The 21,067-nt window shown below is 38.8% G+C and overlaps 1 protein-coding gene across 3 annotated transcripts in view; it reads right to left on the bottom strand.

The window, feature by feature from the left end:
* ANO10 (anoctamin 10) overlaps nucleotides 1-21,067 on the bottom strand; it is a 177,678-nt gene that overhangs the window by 46,844 nt on the left and 109,767 nt on the right. For all 3 annotated transcript variants that reach the window (XM_045530741.1, XM_045530740.1, XM_045530742.1), the window contains exon 12: nucleotides 2,283-2,399. In XM_045530741.1, coding sequence (XP_045386697.1) covers nucleotides 2,283-2,399 — 117 coding nt within the window. The remainder of the gene's footprint in view (nucleotides 1-2,282; nucleotides 2,400-21,067) is intronic.

Genomic DNA, 21,067 nt, shown 5'->3' on the forward strand with positions numbered 1-21,067 from the left:
TGTCATATAAAGTTCTAAATTTTCATGTATTTTTCTTTAACAGTATTTTATGATTTGGGGGTTGTGTGTCCTGATTAGGAAGGCATTTCCCACTGAAAGATGTACCTAGGCTTTTTAATAGACTTTTTATGGTTGAAGGTTTTTTTTTTGGGGGGGGGCGGGAAACATAGTCTCGCTCTGTTGCCCCAGCAAGAGTGCAGTGGCATCAACACAGCTCACTACAATCTCAAACTCCTCAGCTCTAGTGATCCTCCTACCTCAGCCTCCTGAGTAGCTGGGACTATAGGCACGTGCCACCACACCCAGCTAATTTTTCTATTTTTTGTAGAGATGGGATCTCGCTCTTGCTCAGGCTGGTCTTGAACTCCTGACCTCAAGCTATCCTCCTGCCTCAGCTTCCCAGAGTGCTAGGATTACAGGTATGAGCCACCCCACCTGGCCTGGTTTAAGTTTTTACATTTAAATCTCTTAACTGGCTGAATTCGGTGGCATGGGGTAAGGGTGGGGTTCAAAAGGAATGAAGTAAAATAAAGTACAATAATTTTCCCAAATAGCTGTTTGTCATCAATGGAAGCTCAGCAAACCATGTAACAAATAATCCTTTTTTCCACTGACACAAAATGTTACTTCTACCATAAACTAAATTCCCAGTTTAATTTGGGTCCATTTATGGACTCTATGCTCTATTCCACTGATACGTCTATTTCTTCCCTATTCAAAATGTATTTAATTATTATAATTATTGTATTATTCAGAACATATTTTAATATCTGGCAGAGCTAGAGTCTTCATTTTCCTTCTTTTTCAGAAGTTTCCTTGCTATTTTCAAATGTTCATTTCCACATATTTGAACTGGCATTGCATTTTCACAAGATTGAATCTTTTGATCCCAGTAGAGTTTTAAAAATATTCTTCATGTATACTATCCATATTGTTTTCATACGTCACCATCTAAAAGGTTTTATATTTAGTTTCTTTCATAAATATGAATTTTTCAATATTTTCTAACTGGTTATTATTTCTTGTGGAAGGAAACAAGTGATTTTATATAAACTTTGGATTCTGCCTTCTTACCAAATTTTCCTATTGTTTTTAAGATACATTATCCTCTAATTTTCCAGTAATGATAAACTTGCCTCTTCAGGTTACTTGAACTTATTTCTTTCCCTTATACAACTGCGCTGGTAAGTATCTCCACAACAACGGTGATGATGGGTTTCCTGCCAATGCTGGGAAGCTTCTGGAGTGTCACTAGTGAGCACAATGCTGGGTTTTGTTTTTTATACAAACATACTGCCTAGCCCACATGCCAAAAGTGAACCTGCCCTACCGACAGGCAACACGGGCAATTTAGTCTTCCCATCTACCGTGCACATGAGCACAGGCTCTGGCTGATAGGCCCAGGCTCTCCCTCTTTTCCATACTCTTATCACAAGTCCTCTTCTGGGGTCACCTCACCTAGTCAGGAGTGAGTACCCCCTCATGCTTTTATCAGAGAGTCAGCTTGGCTGAGTCCTCGAATTGTTTTTCCTCCCAACTCCCCAAACATAAGAAGAAATATTCCTGTGCAAAGTGGTCTGGAGGCCAAAGAGACTGTGTGGGTCCAAGAGCTCCCGGACTCAGAGCTTGTCCCCTCAGATAGTATTGCCTTATTGATTTTGTTGTTGCTTAAATTCCTATGTAACACTGAGGATAACCAGTGAGAGACGCTCTGGGCATCTAAGAATCCTCTATCTCTCTGCTCTCTTTCTCCTACATGTAGAAAATCACCAAAATGCTGATTTCCAGCATGGCTTTTTTTTTTGGCAGGGTTTGGGGGGCGGGGTGGTCTCTGGTAGAATGTGAAGTTACTGAGCAGTTTCTCCTTTCATGGAAATTTTTGCTGCTTCCATCCACCCAAACTCATTATGTCTTGCTCTCTGCAAGATACTATTCAGAATTCTATTTACTCACTTTTCCTCACTTAATGTTGAGAAGAATTAGAAACTGTGGGGAGCTGTCCCAGAGTGATCTTAGAAATCCCTATCTTGTTCTTTTGCTAACTGTTCTTTAGTTAACATTGCTTGAATATTTTCGTTTGATTAGTTTATTTCTTTAAACCTGTTTGTTGCTCATATTGTTAGGATTTTGGTTTTGTTATGCCATCCTAAACTGGAGTTCTCTGTATTTACTTAAACTGGTAACTTCAAGGCTGAAGTAAATGCTGTGAGTGATTCTTCTGAATTATGTTTCCTGTCATTTGCTAAAGAAATACATTCATTTTTCAGGACGGTTGCTCTTACCTGCTGCTTGAGTGCCTCCAAAGATTCAAATTCCAATCTGGCTAGTTTGACCTGAATATCCCGTGGCTTATCAGGTATGGCAAATGCGAGTATAAACTTTAAAGCCAGGAGCGCATGCTGAAAACAAGAAAGAGTACGTGTCAATGTGATACATTAGACCACATGTGCAAGGAAATAAATTGGTACCTAAGCAATGTGGGATCCTCTTCATTAATCTTAGGTAATTTCTAATTATTGGCCTGTGAAGTACCAAAGACCATCTGGGCCCATGAGTTATATTTAGGCCACCCCATTGTGGCCTATTCAATAATTATTGACTCACTCTGCTTTATTCTTTTAAAATCAGTTATTCCTATAAATTGATATCATACGCTACTCTTAATGTTTTATACAAAAATAAAGTTTATTCCAAAGTCTTCTACAAAATTTTTTTCTGACTGTGCATTAACAATATATCTTAGTGTGTAATATTTGCAGAATTATTCCATTCTCTGTCCCAAAACATCCCTCTGTGTTGAGCTTTGGGTTGAGTTGTATGAAGCATACATGTGTCTCAAACATAAGGTATCTTGAATCCTCTACATCCTCAATAGTGTCTGGTATAGTTTCTCTCATAATGTGATCATCAGTAAACATTGATTAATTGCATGACTATAACCTCATGCTGCTGACTCCATGTAAGGTACGGGAAGTTCACAGAAACGTAGAGTGTATCCACCAGAACGTGGAAACTTAAAACTTGGCTATGTATTTCCCTTCCACACCAGCATCCTAACAAGGTTCCCCATAATATAATGGCATGAGACTTATAATTAAGCCAACAGTGTTGACTTCCATTGGTAATCCTGCTCTTCAGATGTACAGCCTCAACCTACTGATGCTTCTCCAAACCTAGCATCATCTTGTGATCCAGGATCAACACCCACAGAAATCTGAACAACCAAAGGAATAAAGCTGTCCTGTGGTGACATCATGAACTACTTAGTATTAAAAGCTGTGAGTTTTTAAAGGTAAGAAATAATTAAAAGGCATTAAAAAAATCAATGAAAGAGATGGAACAGTTTTTAAGAAATGTTGCATTGAATTATTGACAGAAAAAGAAGACCATTGAAAAAAATTAAATGAATTCTTTACTGTGATATTTTCAAAAAGAGGACAACGTATAAATAACAAATGGATACCTCCTGGGAGAAGCATGAAATAGTGAAGGAAATCAGCATGATGCCAGAGCAAGCAATAATTCAATCAGAAGACTTGAAAAAGAGTAGAACCCCAGAGTAAGCCAGGCAGTGCCTGGTATTGATAAGAGACCCAGAGTAGACCAGGGACAGGCAGCCTTCATGCAAATGTGAATGCTATGATCAAAGACAACACTGGAAGATACTGATTAGGGGTCTTTAGCAGGAAAACAAGTAGATAATACAGCATGGATCAGAAGATACCATATGCTGAAATTCTAAACTAACTGAATTAATGAGAACCTGGATATAATCTCCAAAGATTAAGTGAATAATTCAGAAAGGGCTATACTGTGCCATTATTTCATTCCAATAGAGTACTGAGATATAATTGTATATGAGGCAATCACTTCAGTGGAAATATTAGACAAGAAATAAATTAGTGGATAAAAACAAATCTTCTATACTTTTCAGAAACTGTGTGGCCTTAAGCTGCCGGAGCCCCACCATGGTCAAGTCACTGGCCCCTGTCCATCCTAATAAATCTGTACCTATTTCTTCTTCCTCAGAGTCTTGGCAGAAACTAAAAGACAAAAAAAGACATCCTGACAAGGAAGGACATGCTTTCCTTGGAGGTAAGGCATCTGGAAGGTGTGTTAACTCTTTGGGAACCAACACTGGCTACTGGTGACTAAGCAAGGTTGCCACAGACTTAGGTGCTGTGGTTTCCATGTGAAATGTTCATAAAACTCTCATGAATTAAAAAAAGTTTGTATTGACTAGATAATATTAATCAAAAAAGAGGCCATTTTAATGTTTAAACACTTAATAGCAACATGAGTAATTCTCTACAGTTTATTTTCCTAAAATTGTAACATCTTCACAATGGTTTTCTTTGGATGATAGCGCTATGGGTGATCTCTTGATCTTTAGTCTTTAATGGTTATGAGTTACTTACATAAAGGGGTAAAAACGTTACATAAAAAAGAACACAGGAATCCCTCACTTAATCAACAAATTACATACACCCTGCCAGGCTCCTAAGCCCATCTGGTCACGATTGCTCATTTGCCCAGTAAACAGACCGACAAAATGAAGCTCTGAGAACTTTGCTTTTTTAACTGGAGACCAAGAATAAAAGAAGCTGGGGAAAGTAGTCATTTTGTATTCATTCACACTGCAAATATGTTAAGAGTACTTATGCAGGGCCAGACTGCTTAGATGGTGGCCCTTGTCCATCACTTGCTAACCTCCCCTAATCTGTCATACTGGTTTTTCTCCTACTTTGCTAAACTCCCAGAAGTTTCACCAATTATAGGTTTATGTGCTTTAATACATATCTTCTATAAAAAGTGAAAACACCCTGGGAAGGTTAAGGAGCATCAACCATCCACAGATATTAATTTAATTAGGTGGTACTAGCAAACTCTTTCTCTCTGTCCTCCATTCCTTGGCAAATAAAATTGAATACTTGGGAGTGGGGTGGGAAGACACCATAGCAGAGATAAAAGCAGCTTCAGCAGCAGGGGACTGGTTTCAAGGAAGAGGGGTAAAGAGAAGCAGAAAGGAACCAATGTTATCTCCAAGGTCAGGAAAGGGTATGTCAGACCTTCCCTATCCTCATCCCCTTCTTACTGGCTTCTTCTACCCAGGAACTAGAATTCAAGTTGAGCATCAAAATCGATTAAATAAGCTTCTGTGGTCTAGCCTGGAAACCTAAATAACATTTATAGCACTGTATTTCTTAGGGTCAATTTTTTGGATATTATTTACATTTCCCACACAGCAATTCTGTTCCAAGGCTTTATGCTAACAGATCTGAGAAAAAAAAAATTGTAAAAAGCATTCAGCCATTTTGATTTGTTTACTTAAATAAAAGAAAACCTAAGATGAAACAGAAATCTACTTATATTTGAAGAAAAATACACTCATAATGAAGAGTTGGGTGGAAGGAGCCTGTCTATGCAAAGTAAAGATATTTTATGGGCCACGATTGTGATTCTTCACCAACAGTTTTCTTTTAAACTAAAACTTGGAAAATTACATCCTAAACAACATAAGGGAGAAAAGAAACAGTGGGGGGTAAGGTGGGGAGATGGGCAGAATTTTTAAACCAATAAATACAAAGAAGTTGGCTCCTCACAACAGTATGCTTTAAGCAATGATTATAGGATGTCTCACCAGGGAAACGGAAAAAGAACAGGACTGGAGAAAATTAGCACTCAGAGTAGCTAAATGTTTTCCCGTGTCAGTGGTAAAGTACTGCCTGCTCTGCTATCAGAGCATCGCACACCTTTGGTCATGGCAGGGCTGTCAAACCCTGGGAATCTCATGCCAGGTGCACAGAGAGTGAGTGAAACCATTTTATTCTGCAAAAAATAGAAAACTCGTGATATGATCAGCAGTAGCAGCTGTGTTTTGTAACAATGTGTCCCCAACCCTGTCTCTTCTGAAACAGAAAATGCAAATTAGAGTTGAATTCTTAGAATTCTGAAAAACTAATTTGATTCCTACAGTGGTGTGTCTGCAGTGTTACCTCTTTCTATTCAGAGCCTAGCCACAACTGAACAAAAGAAACTCCTTCAAAAAAGTATCCTCTTTTGATTACCAGACAATAGCATGCCAAATGCCAATTAATAAAAATGACCAATGGAGCAGAGATTGAAAACATATTACAGAATTAGGCTCTTAAGAAATACACCTCAGGGATTATCATTTTAAGATGGTAGACCAAGCATGAACATCTACTTCTTCCACCTCCCAAGGGTACGCTGAAATGACAGAAATACATATTCTAAAAGGAACAAGACTGGAAAACAAGAGAAGTTGCCAGGACTTCTGAGGATAGCACCAATGGAGTGAAAAGTGTAGCTCAAGTCACCTGAGACAAACGCAGGTCCTACCAAAGAAGCCCCAGAGAGAGGCCAACGTTAGATTTAACTCCACAAAAGGAAAAGATTGTGCCTGGGAGTCAGCACTAAAGTAAATGCATTAAAGAACAGTCTCCAGAAAATCTGGGGATATCAGAGCCCTTTTTCATGCCACCTTGTAACAAAGTGGCTAGAGGTTGTACTCTTGCCCTAAAGTGAGAGATCTGCCCTTTTTTTTGAGACAGAGTCTCACTCTGTTGCCTGGGCTAGAGTGCCGTGGCATCAGCCTAGCTCATAGCAACCTCAAACTCCTGGGCTCAAGCGATCCTACTGCCTCAGCCTCTCGAGTAGCTGGGACTACAGGCATGCGCCACCATGCCCGGCTAATTTTCTCTCTATATATTTTTAGTTGTCCAGCTAATTTCTTTCTATTTTGTTTTTCAGTAGAGACAGAATCTCGCTCTTGCTCAGGCTGGTCTCGAACTCCTGAGCTCAAACGATCCACCCACCTTGGCTTACCCAGAGTGCTAGGATTACAGGCGTGAGGCACCGCACCCAGCCGAGATCTGCCTTAAAGGAAGCAAGTAATCTGCTGGGAGAGCTCCTCATGTGCGGCTGCTGGGTTCAAGAGAGAAAGCAGAACCCAAGGTCATGCCAGACTCCCACTAAAGCTCAAAGGAAAGAACAGCTGCACTGAAATGGGTAAGAAAAGCCACTGCATTTCACCTGGGATAACTCTTCCCTCAAGCCAGCACACTTGGCGCGACTAGGAGAAAATACCTGACTTGTGATTTCTTGCTTGGGAGGAAAAATGAAAGTGGAATTTAAGTCCAACGTTCTACCTTTTCCAGGGGCTATATGAGGGACTAGTTTCTGTCTCACCTAACTTGGAGGGCATGGGAATCGCTATATTTTGAATGTATGGGGGTTGCTGAGAACAAAGAAAAGGTTGGCACTTGTTGTAGCACCAGAGAACTTGCAGTACTGTGGACAGACAACAGAAGCAGCAAGAGATTATGAATTCCTAACAAAGAAACTTGCAAACTTTTCTAATCGGGAAATTATACTCATAGACCAAGAGATGATATACCACAAGAAAATGTTGGAGAGGCCCTCTGATTCTCTAGCCAGGCTGACTGGTGAAGGTCTTTGTCCTTGTATATAAATGTAGTCTATAATGACAAAGAAATGTGATAATAACGGCTGAAAATTTCCCAAATCTGAGGAAGGAAATGGACATCTAAATTCAAGAAACTGAAAGGAATTCCTAGATTTCTAGTTTGATTTCAAAAGCAAAAGGAAAACGGGAAAATTCACGAATTATGGAAATTAATCAATAAAATCTTAAACAACCAATGGCTCAAAGAAGAATGCACAAGGGAAATTAGAAAATATCTTGAAGCAAATGAAAACAAAAACACAACATACCAAAACTTATCGGATGTACCAACAGCAATACTAAAAGGGAAGCTTATAGTGGTAAATGCTACATTATAAAAGAAGAATGCTATCAAGTCAGTAACCTAACTTTATACCTCAAGGAACTACAAAAAGAAAAAACTAAACGCAAAGTTATCAGAAGGAAGGAAATAATAAAGATTGGAACAGAAATAAGTAAAATAGAGAATAGAAAATAGCAAAAATATAAAAAAATTAAAAAAAAACACTTGGTCTTTTGAAATCTATAAAATTGACAAAGCTAGACTAATGAAGAAAAAGAAGACTCATATACTCACATACCAAAAATCAGAAATGAAAGAAGAGACATTATAACTCATGCCACAGAAATAAAAAGGATTATAAGAGACTACTATGAACAATTACATACCAACAAACTGGATAAACTAGAAAAAATGGATAAATTTCTAGAAATATCAACCTACCAAGACTGAATCATGAAGAAAAAAAACATCTGAACAGAATTATACTAGTAAGCAGATTGAACCAGTAACCAAAACCCTCCAACAAAGAAAAGCTCAGGATCAGAGAGCTTCATGGGTGAATTCTACCAAACATTTAAAAAAGAATCAACACCAATACTTCCCAAATTCTTCCAAAAAACTGAGAAGATGGCAATACTTCCAAACTCATTTTATGGGGCCAACATTACTGTGATGCTAAAACCAGGCAAACATACAACAGGACAACTACAGACCAATAGCCCTAATCAATACTGATGCAAAATCCTCAACAAAATACTAGCAAATCCAATTCAACAATACATTAAAAAAAATTATATACCATGACCAAGTGGAATGTATTCCTGAAATACAAGGATGGAATGACATACAAAAGTCAATCAATGCAATATACTACATTAACAAAATGAAAGACAACCACACAATCATTTCAATTCATGCAGAAAAAGTATATGACAAAATTTAACACCTTTCATGATAAAACACACTCAACAAACTAGGAATACAAAGAAATTACCCAAGCATAATAAAGGCCACACATGAAAAAGCCCAGAGCTAACATCATACTAAACAGTGAAAAACTGAAAGCTTTTCCTCTCAGATCAGAAACATGGCAAGGAATGTTTACTCTTGCCAATTTTATTCAACATAGTCCTGGAAGTCCTAGCCAGAGCAATTAAGGGAATAAAAGAAAAAAAAAAAAAGAAAGAAAGAAAGAAAAAGGAATAAAAGGCATCCAAATTGGAAAGCAAGTGGTAAGATTATTTGTTTGCAGATTGTATAATCTTAAACATAGAAAACTCTAATTACACATACACTCCCCCATTAGAACTAATAAATTAATTCAGCCAAGGTATGCATACAGAATCAACCCCCAAAAATCAGTTATATTTGTACACACTAACAATGAACTATCTGAAAAGGAAATAAGGAAACAATTCTTTTTATAATAGCATCAAAAACAATAAAATACTGACAAATTTACCCAAGGAGGTGAAAGACTTATATACTAAAAAATACAAAACATTGCTCCAAGAAATTAAAGAAGATACAAATATAAATGGAAAGATATCCTGAGTTCATGTACTGTACTGGAGACTTAATATTGTTATAATGTCTGTATTACCCAAAGTGATCTATACAGATTCAATGCAATTCCTATCAGAAAAGATTCTCTAAGTTTACAAGAGGACTAAGAAAACTTCTAAAGAGCTATATAGTAAATATTTTAGGCTCTGCACAGTCTCTGTCACAACTACTGAACTCTGCCATTCCTTGCAGCATGAAAAGTAGCCCTAGAGAATACACAACCAAACGGCTGTGGCCAGGTGCCAGTACAACTATATTAGTAGGTGGCAGGAGGATTTGGTCCTGCAGCTGGAGTTTGCTGTCCTTTGGTATACAGTGTGTAGAAAGACTAAGAACTCTAATTATTTAATCAACTGGTTAATTCATATGAATATGTGTTAATAAAGTATCACAGAATTTGTGTCCGTCTCAATAACATAATGACTAGGACTCTTCTTTGGAGTTCACAAGGAGGCTTCTCACAGTGTCTGCAGGCCCCACCCCTGGTGGGCGGCCTGAGAAGAGTCCTTCAGGGCAGGGCAGCCTGTGATCCAGCTCTCTGTGCTGCAGACCAAGCGCCACTCCTGGTCCACTGAGGATCCACACAGGGAAGTGCCTGGGCCTCTGGGATGTCCGCATGGACTATTTCCCAAGATCAGTCAAGTGAATGAGGAGTTGAGCTTAAAAGGTTAATGGAAAGCAGAAATCTAAAAGAAGTATACAGGGGGAAAAGCATTGGGAACATATTAGGAGAGTCAAAATAATGAGAGAGATAACAGTAACTGATTATTACAAAAGCATGAAAAGTTTTTTACTTCCTCCTCTATCCTACCACTTAAGAGAATAGGGGTTTGGGAAAAAAAATTCCAATTAGACCAAATGAATAGAAGGAAATAATTTAAAAGGTTACAAATAAATAAAACCGTATGCCTCATCGTCTCTTCCCTTTTAAAATATAATCTCCATTGTAGGGACCTGCTAACAAAGAGGCTGGTTATAGATGAAGGATATCAAATGAGGGGGTTGTCATTTGTCACTGGGGTAGGAAATCTGACTTTCAGGCTTTGCAAGCCCCATGTCACCAAAGAACACATCTTATGTAGCCTTAAAGCACTTTACATGTGTAAAGTTTATTTTCTTCCCATTCAGAGCCATATTTCATGCATAAAGCAGTTTCTAGGCCAGATTTGATGATGGTGAAAGGAAGTGAAATCTGTAGGAAAGTTATGTTTTATTTGGAGCTTGCTTTGTTTTTTCAGTAATTATTTTGATCACTTGACAAGTAAAAAAAAAAACAAGCAACACTTAATAACTGTGTGTCCAGAAATATTCTCTAAGGCCTAGAAGCAGTGATAGCCAAAGACTATGATTTCATTTTACTGTATACTTACTTCATTTGCTTTAATTGTACCATCAAGTGAGAACTTTCAGTCACAGTGGAAAAACACACACTTGTGTTCCCTAGATCATTAGCCACAAGGCTAGATGTAGCGCTCTCAGGGCCACATGAGAATGGTGGCTCTACAACAGTGCAAGGACAGACAATGAACCTCCTGAAGTCACCTGATATGGCCATCGTGAGGAGGGTGGCATTCAGGAGACTCCAGGTGGACTCCTGTATGAAATGGAGTTGCCGCTTCCTTTGAGGTACAATTCAGGGCCAACTTAACTGTCCCTTCCCTCCTGGCCTCCCAAAGCACTGTTTGTATCAAAAAAAAAAATACAAGCATAGTGAACAGTGGAGGAATCTGAAGTTGAAGTCTGAAGGTACAAGGGTGGTGGGGAGCCCAAGCCACAGGTGCAGGAGAGGGGAGTTCTTCCCCTTCACTGTGGTGACGGCAAGATTTGTTCATGAGCTTACGGCACATATATGACATGAGGCTGTAACTCCAAGATGGCTCTTTGTTCCTTCCCTTTAAGTTTTTTCTTCTCTTTCTAGGTTTCTGTTTGGCCATATTTAATAACACTTCATTAATTTCCAACTGTGAAATAAAGATACCAGGTATTTCTTTGACACCACTGGGCAAAAAGTCTATCCTGTCTCCTTAGTTCTACCTGCCTGCTTTGGACCAGCATGAATTTTCCAAGGCCCTATCTGGACTTGGCCTCTGAAATGTGCCCTCTCTGGGACTGCTGGTTCCACCCCATCTCTGACAGGGTTCCTGCCAGGTTCATGTCTCTTCCTCTTCCCCGAGGGTATTGTCTTTACTCTTAACACACTACAACTTGCTGGATAGTGATGTCTGTTGCCATGTCAGGAATGCAAAGATTTTAGAGCTAAAAGATTCTCAGAGGCTAATTAAAATTAATCACTTCAAGGGTGAAAAAACAGTGACCTTCAGGGACTACATGGCAGGGATGGACACAAAGTCCTAGTTCTTCATTCTGCACAATGCCGTTTCTACCCACAGTGCCTTTCCTGGTGACACTGGATGAATGGTGACTACGGGAGAGCACGAGTTTGGAAGTCAGGTAGAACTACGTTCTGATACCTCCTGCGAGGACGCTGTGTAGCTCTGTGAGCCATCTGAGCCTCCTTTTCCTCATGGGGGACTGCAACATGCTCACTGTCATGCCTGATAGCATAGATAAAAACATGCTCATCTCTAAAATTACTATGTTACAATTTTGTCAAATTGGTCTCTCTGACCACCTTCAACTGTGTTTGGGCCTCCAAATCTCAGTGGCAGCAATTAACTGTCAGCGATTCTTTTGAAGAAAGAAATTACTGCAAAGAATGTTCATGTCCTTTAATGGAGCTTCCTAAGAATCAGATGATATCTAAGAATCAGATGATATCTGTTTATAAATGAAAAGACAAAGCACCTCTCTTACTGTCATAAGTCTTTATTCTAATCCAACTAACACTGGTCATCCATATACATAAATGTTCTTCCACAAACCAAAGTTTTAGAAATGCCTCTGAACAAATGTTTCTAGCCAAAATATGCTTCTAAGTTCAGAACTTGTGCCAGGAAATCATGGGCTTTACATCTCAGGCATCAACCACTCCAGTGGCATCAGCTGATTGATTACCTGGGTGATGAATGACAAGAAGGTCCTAAACTGAACCTCAGATTCATTATCATTGGTAAATCTGCTTTGCAGAGAAGAAAAGCCTGAAAGACTGGGAGAGGCTGTGTGCACTAGGCGTCTGCCTACCCCCATGTGGACCTTTCAGTATGCTGCCATTGACCAAATACATAGTTTGCTTATTGAAACATTCTGTTTAAAATGTTTCCCTGAAGCATAATTTAGCATATTTACTACTGAACATATGCTTCGATTTACTATTTCTGTAACTGGCAAATTTATATAAAACTAAATAAAATTTCTTCAAAAAAGACATTTGAGCATTTCTTGTTTCAGATCCAACATGGAAAGAGCTTGGAAGTTGTTGTTCCTCTCAATACAAGAAAAAGCTGGACAAATTGCAAATCAAAACTTTTCCTGAATGTATCTGAGAGCTGAGGGCAAACCATCTTCCAAAATTGGGAGAGACAGACACATCCAGAGAAATATAGCAACCAAAACATGCGCAGTTGCAATAGAAGCTGCTGGACGCATCAACCCGTAGGAACACTTACATGGTCATTCTGATGAATTGCTGCTGGCTGAGTATGGACCACCATCAGGGAGAAACTGTCTTGGGGGCCCCCACACTTTCACAGGCTTTCCTTGCAGGTTCTGAAGGTCAGGATACAAGAAGGATTCCCTTGTGGGTCTTGGGGGCCGGGCAAGGAAAGGAAGAGTGGCTGTTATGAAGGACTATTCAGAGACTTCTCCATAACAAAGGCTCACTCTCCAGGAGGAAGGACTTTCCCAGGGCACAATTCTGAAACTAGATTACAGGTGGAGAAAGGAAATTTGCCCCCCACTCCAGCCCCCTCCAGCCTTTCTATTTCACTTAGGGGGGAAAAAATGAAACAACATGAAATGGACCCAACACCAGTCAGGGCTTCAAAGAAAAAGATCAGGAACAGCAGCCAGGAGAGAGTAGGAGACACGGAGAAAAAGCTATACCACTGGATGAACAGTTGTGGAGGTCACAGTCTTGTCTTGAAACACAGCCCCACTAAAAGACAGATTTAGGCTGCGTGTGGTGGCTCACACCTGTGATCCTAGCACTTTGGGAGGCTGAGGGGGGAGGATCACTTGAGGTCAGGAGTTCAAGACCAGCCTGAGCAACAGTAAGACCCCATCTCTACAAAAAATAAAAAAATTAGCTGGGTGTGATGGCGCACACCTGTAGTCCTGGCTCTTTAGGAGGCTGAGGCAGAAGGATTGCTCAGCCCAGTGAGCTATGATGATGTCACTACACTCTAGCCCAGACAACAGAGGAAGACCCTGTCTCAAAACAACAACAACAACAACAAAAACCCCATTTAATCAAAAGATTATAGAATTTGTCCCCTCCCCAACACCTTACCACCACACCAACAGGGCTCCAGGATCATAACAGCGGATTACAGCTGAGAGAGCTGCAAGACACAGACTGTCTCTGGGAAGAAGAACATAGGGAAGCCCAAAGTAAAGGAGAGACAAAAACAAGGGCACTAGAGAAATTTTAAGTCTCCCATACCTATAGCTAAAATAAATGTTAACTACAGCCCAACTTCTAGCCAGATTAACATAAATCCTCACACTAAATGTCTATTTCCCTTAGCTCTTATCACCTGATGCAGTATGTCTGGCTTCCAATGACAAATCATAAGACAAGAAAAACACACATGGAAGAGAAGAAGAAATCAAAAAAACCATAAAACTAAGACATAATAGATTTTGTAATTTCTGACAGGGAATTTCAAATAACCATAATTAATACGTTAAGGACTCTTAATGGTAAAAGTAGATAAAACGCAAGAATAGGTGCATAATATAAGCAGAGCGATGGAAAATCTAAGAAACAATCAAAAGGAAATGCTAGAAATTAAAAACATTGTAACAGAAATGAAAAATGCTTTTGATAGGCTCATCAGTAGACTGCACACAGCAATCCAGGAAAAATCAGCAATCTTGAAGACAGGTCACAAAAAACATCCCAAATTGAAAAGCAAAGAGAGAGAATAAAAAAAAAAAAAAAAAAACCAGAAAAAAGTATCTGACAACTGTGGGACAATATCGTACAGTACAATATATGCATAACTGCAATACCAGAAGAAGAATAGAAACAACAGAGCAGAAAAAAGTATTTCAAGTAATTACGGCTAAAAACTTTCCAAAATTAATGAGATACCAAATCACAGATCCAGGAAGCTCATAAAACAGCAAGCTGAATAAATACCAAAAAAATCTGTATCTAGGCATATCATATTCAAACTGCAGAAAAACAAAGACAATGATAAAGTCTTGAGAGAAGCCAGGGGAGGGGTAAACACTACCTATAGAGGAATAAGGATGAGAATTACAGCAGACTTTTCATCAGAAACCATGCAAGCAAGAAGAGAATCAAGTGAAATATTTAAAGTGTGAATGAAAACCCCACCAAACCAGAATTTATATCCCGGGAAATTATCCTTCAAAGATAAAGGAGAAATAAAGAGTTTCTAGATGACAGGGGAAAGAGGCAGAGGGACAGGGGGAGGAAGAGGAAGAGGTGGAGGGGAGAGAGGGGAGGGGAGGGGAAGGGGGATGAGAGAAAATGGATGAGAATGAATATGCACTGTGCCAGACCTGCAAGGAATGTTAAGCAGTTCTTCAGGCAGGACTAGAAAATGAACCTGATCTACAGCAAGAAAGGAAGAGTGTCAGAGATGGAAGGAGTAAAGGTAAAATAAACAAATGTTTTTTATTATTCTTAATTGATCTAAAAAATAACTGTTTAAGGCTATAACAGTAACGCTGTATTGGGTGATCACAGCACATAAATGAAACAACAATGTCATAATGATAAGGCAGAGGAATTGGAAATAGTTTGTTATAAGGTACCTGCACTGCATGTAATATGATACTATGTTCTCTGATTAGTTAACAATGTATATTTTAAACTCTATGGGAATCATTAAATTTTTTTTAAGTATAATTGATAAGCTCAGAGAAGAGAGAAGATGCAAAATCACAGAAGGTGGGGAAAAAGGTGGAAAAAATATAGAACAAATATAACAAACAGAGAGTTATTTAATAAAAACACAGTAGATAATAACCCAGTTATGTCAATAATCATTTTAAATGTGAATGGTGTAAGCATACTGCTTAAAAGATAGAATGTCAGAGTGGATAAAAGGAAAGGCTCGACTATATATTATTCACAAGAAATCTACCTTAAATACAAGGACTCAGATGGGTTAAAAGTTAAGAGATGCACACAGAGCTTGGTTTCTAACACCACTCTTAAAAGAAAAAAAAAAAAAAAAGAACTGAGGCTCCTTGGAGAAATGGCTAAGTCTAGGACTGGGGCAGGAAATACATAAGATGAGCATTATTAGACAAAAACTAATAAAATGTGAGTAACATATGAACATTAGTTAATAATAATGTACCAACAGTGGTTCACCAATTGCAACATATGTGCCACAATAATGTTAGATGTTAAAAATAGAGGAAACTAGCTACTAGATATATGGGAACTATCAGTACTAGCTTCTCAACTTATGTGTAATTTAAAGCTATTCTAAAATAAAAAGTTTATTTTAAAAAGAAACTTTGTCATATATATTTCCTGAAAAACTTCAGGTAAAACAATGAAGAATAAAGCTAGGATTCCAAAGAAACCATCTAAAAACAACTCAGCAAAATCTTCTAAACCAGTTCTCAGGTAACAATAAAAATCCTGAAAATGACCTACATCTTCCAATCCATCACCTTCAGATTTCTCTTTAGCTTTCTGACAATAGTGTGCATTAAGTATATCTAGTTGATTTAAGAGGAGAAAAAGTAGTAAATCGTAAACCAGTATTTTCCTTAAGAAAATGTTCCAGTAGAGAACAGAAAATTGTATATTTGATCTCTTAAAAATTGTGTAGTTATAAAAAGTTTTAGCCCTTTTCTTCTTTGACACCAACTCTTTATTCATTGGATGAAGTTACTGTCTTTCACAGCAAAGACTTGCCAGTTGGCATTACTTCTTATCTACTCTTTCTTATGCATCCACTGCCTCTGTACAACTGTTTTTCTCACTTATCTTGCTCTGACAAAGATGTAAATGGTTACATTAAAGCAAAAGCTGAAAAGCACAGGATATTGCTAATAAGTTCTACAAGGAGTACACTTGAATGTTATATCCTAATGCAACCTGGGAAGTTGAAGGTAGGAAGCATTTCTTGCTGAAATGACATGTGTTATAAGGCCTCAAGGCATGATAAAACGTAGGCCATCAGGACATGAATCCTGGGTTCCCAGAAGCAGATGGCAGCAGAAATCACTGAGTGATCACCCACTCTTTCTAAAAACTCTGCACACCAATGTTAGCTATATGTTTCTCTGCCGGGCTTCTTGTCTTTACTCTCATCAGTGTTTGGACAGCTCCTGGCACAGGAACAGATGAGCTATTAGACTGCTTATGGGTTGCTTGTTTTCTTATTATTGCATTTTAAAAATTCTTTGCATATTTTGGGAACAAGTCCTTTATTAGATATGTGTTTTGCAAATATTTTCTCCCAGTCTGTGGCTTGTCTTTTCATTCTTTTAACAATATCTTTTGCAGAGCAGAAGTTTTTAATTTTAAGGACATCCAACATAATTTCTTTCACGCTTTTAGAATTGTATCTAAAAAGTAATTGCCAAATCCTAGGTCATTTAGATTTTCTATGTTATCTTCTAGAAGCTTTATAGTATTGCGTTTTATATTTATGTATCTAATCCATTTTGGGTTAATTTTTGTAAAAAGTCTAAGGTCTGTGACTATTTTTCTGCATGTGATTTCTAGTTTTTAAAGCACACTTTGTTGAAAAGACTATCCTTTCTCCGTGGAACTGCCTTTGTCACTTTATTTCAGTGGATCAATTTCTGGGTTCTCTATTGTGTTCCATTGACATATTTGTCTGTTCTTTTACCAATACCACACCGTCTTTATTACTGTAGCTTTACAGTAAGTCTCGAAGTTGGGTAGTATTAGTCCTCTGACTTTGTTCTTCTTCAAAAATTGGCTCTTCTGCCATTCCATATAAACTTTAAAATCAGTTTGTCAATATCCACAAAATAACTTCCTGGGATTTGGATTGGGGTTGTGTTTTAATCTATATGTTAAATTGGGAAGAACTGGCATCTTAACAATAGAGTCTTGCCATCCATGGAATATCTCTCCATTTATTTAGATTTTCTTTGACTTCTTTCAATAGAGTTTTGTAGGTTTTCTCATCTAGATCTTATACATTTTTAAAAATTTTTTTGGTGCTAATGTAAATGACGTTGTGTTTTTAATTTGAAATTCCAAATGTTCCTTGCTGGTATATAAAAAAGCAGCTGACTTTTGTTCTACTAGTTTTTACCACTGTGTTTAGAATAATATAGAAAAATAGTTGTCTATATGCCTATGAATGCAACTTAAAGCATGAAAAATCTGATCCCTGAAGGCTGTGAAAAATTACATATCTGGCTTTTCATCCATGCCAGAATCATACATCTTAGAGAATTCCTTGGTTATAATAAGAAAATCTTACATTAATAACTTTGTCCTTTGTGACACATTTTTAAAAATCAAGTGATAAATGTGAAATAAGATTCCTGAACATAACATTCAAGTCCACATGAACTAAAGCCATAATAAAGGCACCCTGCACTCTAGAAAATATTGATAACAACATTTATGTCCTCTTTTTATGATGCAATTGTAGGTTAAAAAGTACTTCCTTCAAACTTTGGCACAGTGCCGAAAAACCGCATTTTGGTGGTAAGTTCCTTAAGCTTCTAATCTATTCAGAGATGAACTTCTATAAATGGATTAGGTGTCCGCCAAGTGCAGGCATTCTTTTCTATTGCTTAGGCTTTATAATAGAGCAGTGCTATTCTATATAGTCTTAAAGTTCATGCCAATCTGATAAGAAGAAACTTCCCTATTTTCAAAGTATATCGCAGCATAAATTCAAAGTGTGTAATGTCAAGATTACTCTGAATCATAGCCCCTAAGCACATTCTCACAGAACAGCTGCTTAAGAAGTTGGGCCTTGAGAAGAGCAATACTCAGAATGTAAGAGAATTTTAGAGAAAGCCGGGACATGCCACCACCCAGATACCCCATCAGAACTGAAGGAATTATTCCCCCAGCCTCTGGAGTGCTGCTGGGAGACACTCCTGAGCTGAAGAGAACCACCTTGACCCAGTCTCCCCTTCTCCTGAGGCAGCTGCCTCAGTGACTAGTCTATTAGGGTGGAGAAAAACAGCCTGGCCATCCCAACTTCAGAGCTCTCTATAGATTCAAGGGATGGGGCAGGGGACGGAGGGGGTCTTTGTTGAGACTGAACTGCTGCCTAACTTCTTCCTCTGCTCCATCCAGCTTCCTTCCCCTCCTTCCCTTCCCTCTTTAGCTGTTCTCAGGTGGTGCAGCTGATGGGAGTTTTCATCTAATGCTTCTGTTTTCTCAGTGAAGTAGAAAGCAAGGTTATCAGCCAAGAGTGAGGGAAGGGAAGGAGGTACTAGAGGACTGAGAGAGGAGAGGGCACAAAACAGGCATCTAGGAGGGCAGGACAGAGAATGGGCCAAGGAAATTTGCATAAGTGCCAGACAGCACTGAGGGCTGTTTAAGGTCAGTGATGAGTTGTTTAAACTGAGGCCAGCCAGGTATTACTGTGGGGATAGGAGGCTGAGATCAGGAAGAAGACAGGTCAGCAGAGAAGGGAGGTCAAGGAAGTCTGCAGCCATGGCTGTGGAAGGAGTGACAGGATGTGTACTAGAGAGAGGTTCTGTAGAGAGTGAGCCAGGCCCTTAAGTCCTCAAGGAATGGGGTAAGTGACTTGGGGTGTGCCAGGCTGCTTACTGGAAATCCGCTAGTCACGAGGATAAGAGGGTCATCTTCCACCCCACTGATCCTTCGTGGGGCTAGCTAATTTAACTGATCTGACTGGATGGCTGTTTCTTTCCCCTTGCACCACCCTGAGGGCTCCTCCCAAAACTGCATTGGGCTGGGCTGCATGTTTGATGTTTCCCTCACAATTTCTGGGTAAACTATACTTACAAAATTTCCAAACATAATCAAAAAAACATTGGTTCCAAACCTTTTCTTTTTATAATCAGGCACTGACCCTAGATCCTGAGGCACAAAGATGAAAAAGACATATAAAAGAACAAATTATCTAGCACCCTGGGAGGCCGAGGTGGGTGGATTGCTCGAGGTCAGGAGTTCGAGATCAGCCTGAGCAAGAGCGAGACCCCATCTCTACTAAAAATAGAAAGAAATTATCTGGACAGCTAAAAATATATATGGAAAAAATTAGCCGGGCATGATGGCGTATGCCTGTAGTCCCAGCTACTCGGGAGGCTGAGGCAGGAGGATTGCTTAAGCTGAGGAGTTTGAGGTTGCTGTGAGCTAGGCTGACGCCACGGCACTCACTCTAGCCCGGGCAACAGAGCGAAACTCTGTCTCAAAAAAAAAAAAAAAAAGAACAAATTATAATATCCCAGGTACATGAGGCATTATTTACTCTCTAGAGCAATGTACTCCAGGCACTGCTATTTTAGAACAAAACAGAATTTTGCTATTCTAGTTCAAAATGCAACAGGAACAAAGACTTGAATTAGCTCTAATTTATGACGCATAGAGATGAAGAAAAGTAAAGAGAATACTTAACATTTTTAAAAAAAAATTTAAGTACCAGCTACATGATGAAACAATTAATTTCTTTAAATAGAAAATGATGTGCTACTTTTGCCTACTCCTCAGGCTGGCTCCCTCCCTAGGAACCTGGGGCCCAGCAGGTGCGGCAGCCACCAACACCTGCAGAGTCATTAGGAGAAAAGGAAAGGACGCTACAAAAATAGAATCTTCAGACAGTGCAGTTTATAATTAATGATAATCTTAACTTCACTTTTCAATGTTATCTTTTATATAAAACGTATGTATTTTAAAATTCTGAAAGCTCTGTATTATACTGATGGCCCTGAGTTTTACTTTAAGATGCTAAAAATCTGCTAAACCTGGGCATTTTCTTCACTTGTGCTGGGATGTGAGCTCTTGCGCACATCCACAAGGAAGCAAATACCAGACTGTGCATCCTCACAGAGCGCTTGCTTTAGGAGCAAAGGGCTGCCCATCACCAGGAGAATGGATAGGAAAATTCTGGCATATTCAGAAGATAGAAACCTATGCAGCAGCTAGAAGCAATGAACCAGATTAATATACAGCCACACAGATAGATATCACAAATGTAATACTGAGTGAAACAGAATTAGAGATTCAGAGCCCAGAATCATGCTCATAAATTAAAACCCACACCAAACACCCCAATTTAAATACACGAGTAGAATGTGGAAGGGAAGGACATATACTGAATGTATCAGCCTAAGTGCCTATACAGGAAGAGGGCCACAGAGTGGGAATTAACAAAACACAAAGATGCCTGTGCCATGAAGCAAGGTGTAGGATCTACTTAATTTTGTGTTCCTGAGGTTGTCGTGGTCATGAGGGGAAGCACATAGCACTATTAGTATGAATGAAACACAGTTGGTAGGTACGGATTTATCATACTTACCACTTTCTAGTATTTGTTATTATACTTTTAAATCTTGCTCCAGAGCCATCTATAATGTACCATGACAATATACCCAACAGTATTTTACCATCTATAAACTTGACATGTTTTGGCACAATCATTATCTCA

This window comes from Lemur catta, chromosome 18 (assembly GCF_020740605.2).
Source record: "Lemur catta isolate mLemCat1 chromosome 18, mLemCat1.pri, whole genome shotgun sequence".
In the NCBI taxonomy this organism is placed as follows: domain Eukaryota; kingdom Metazoa; phylum Chordata; class Mammalia; order Primates; family Lemuridae; genus Lemur; species Lemur catta.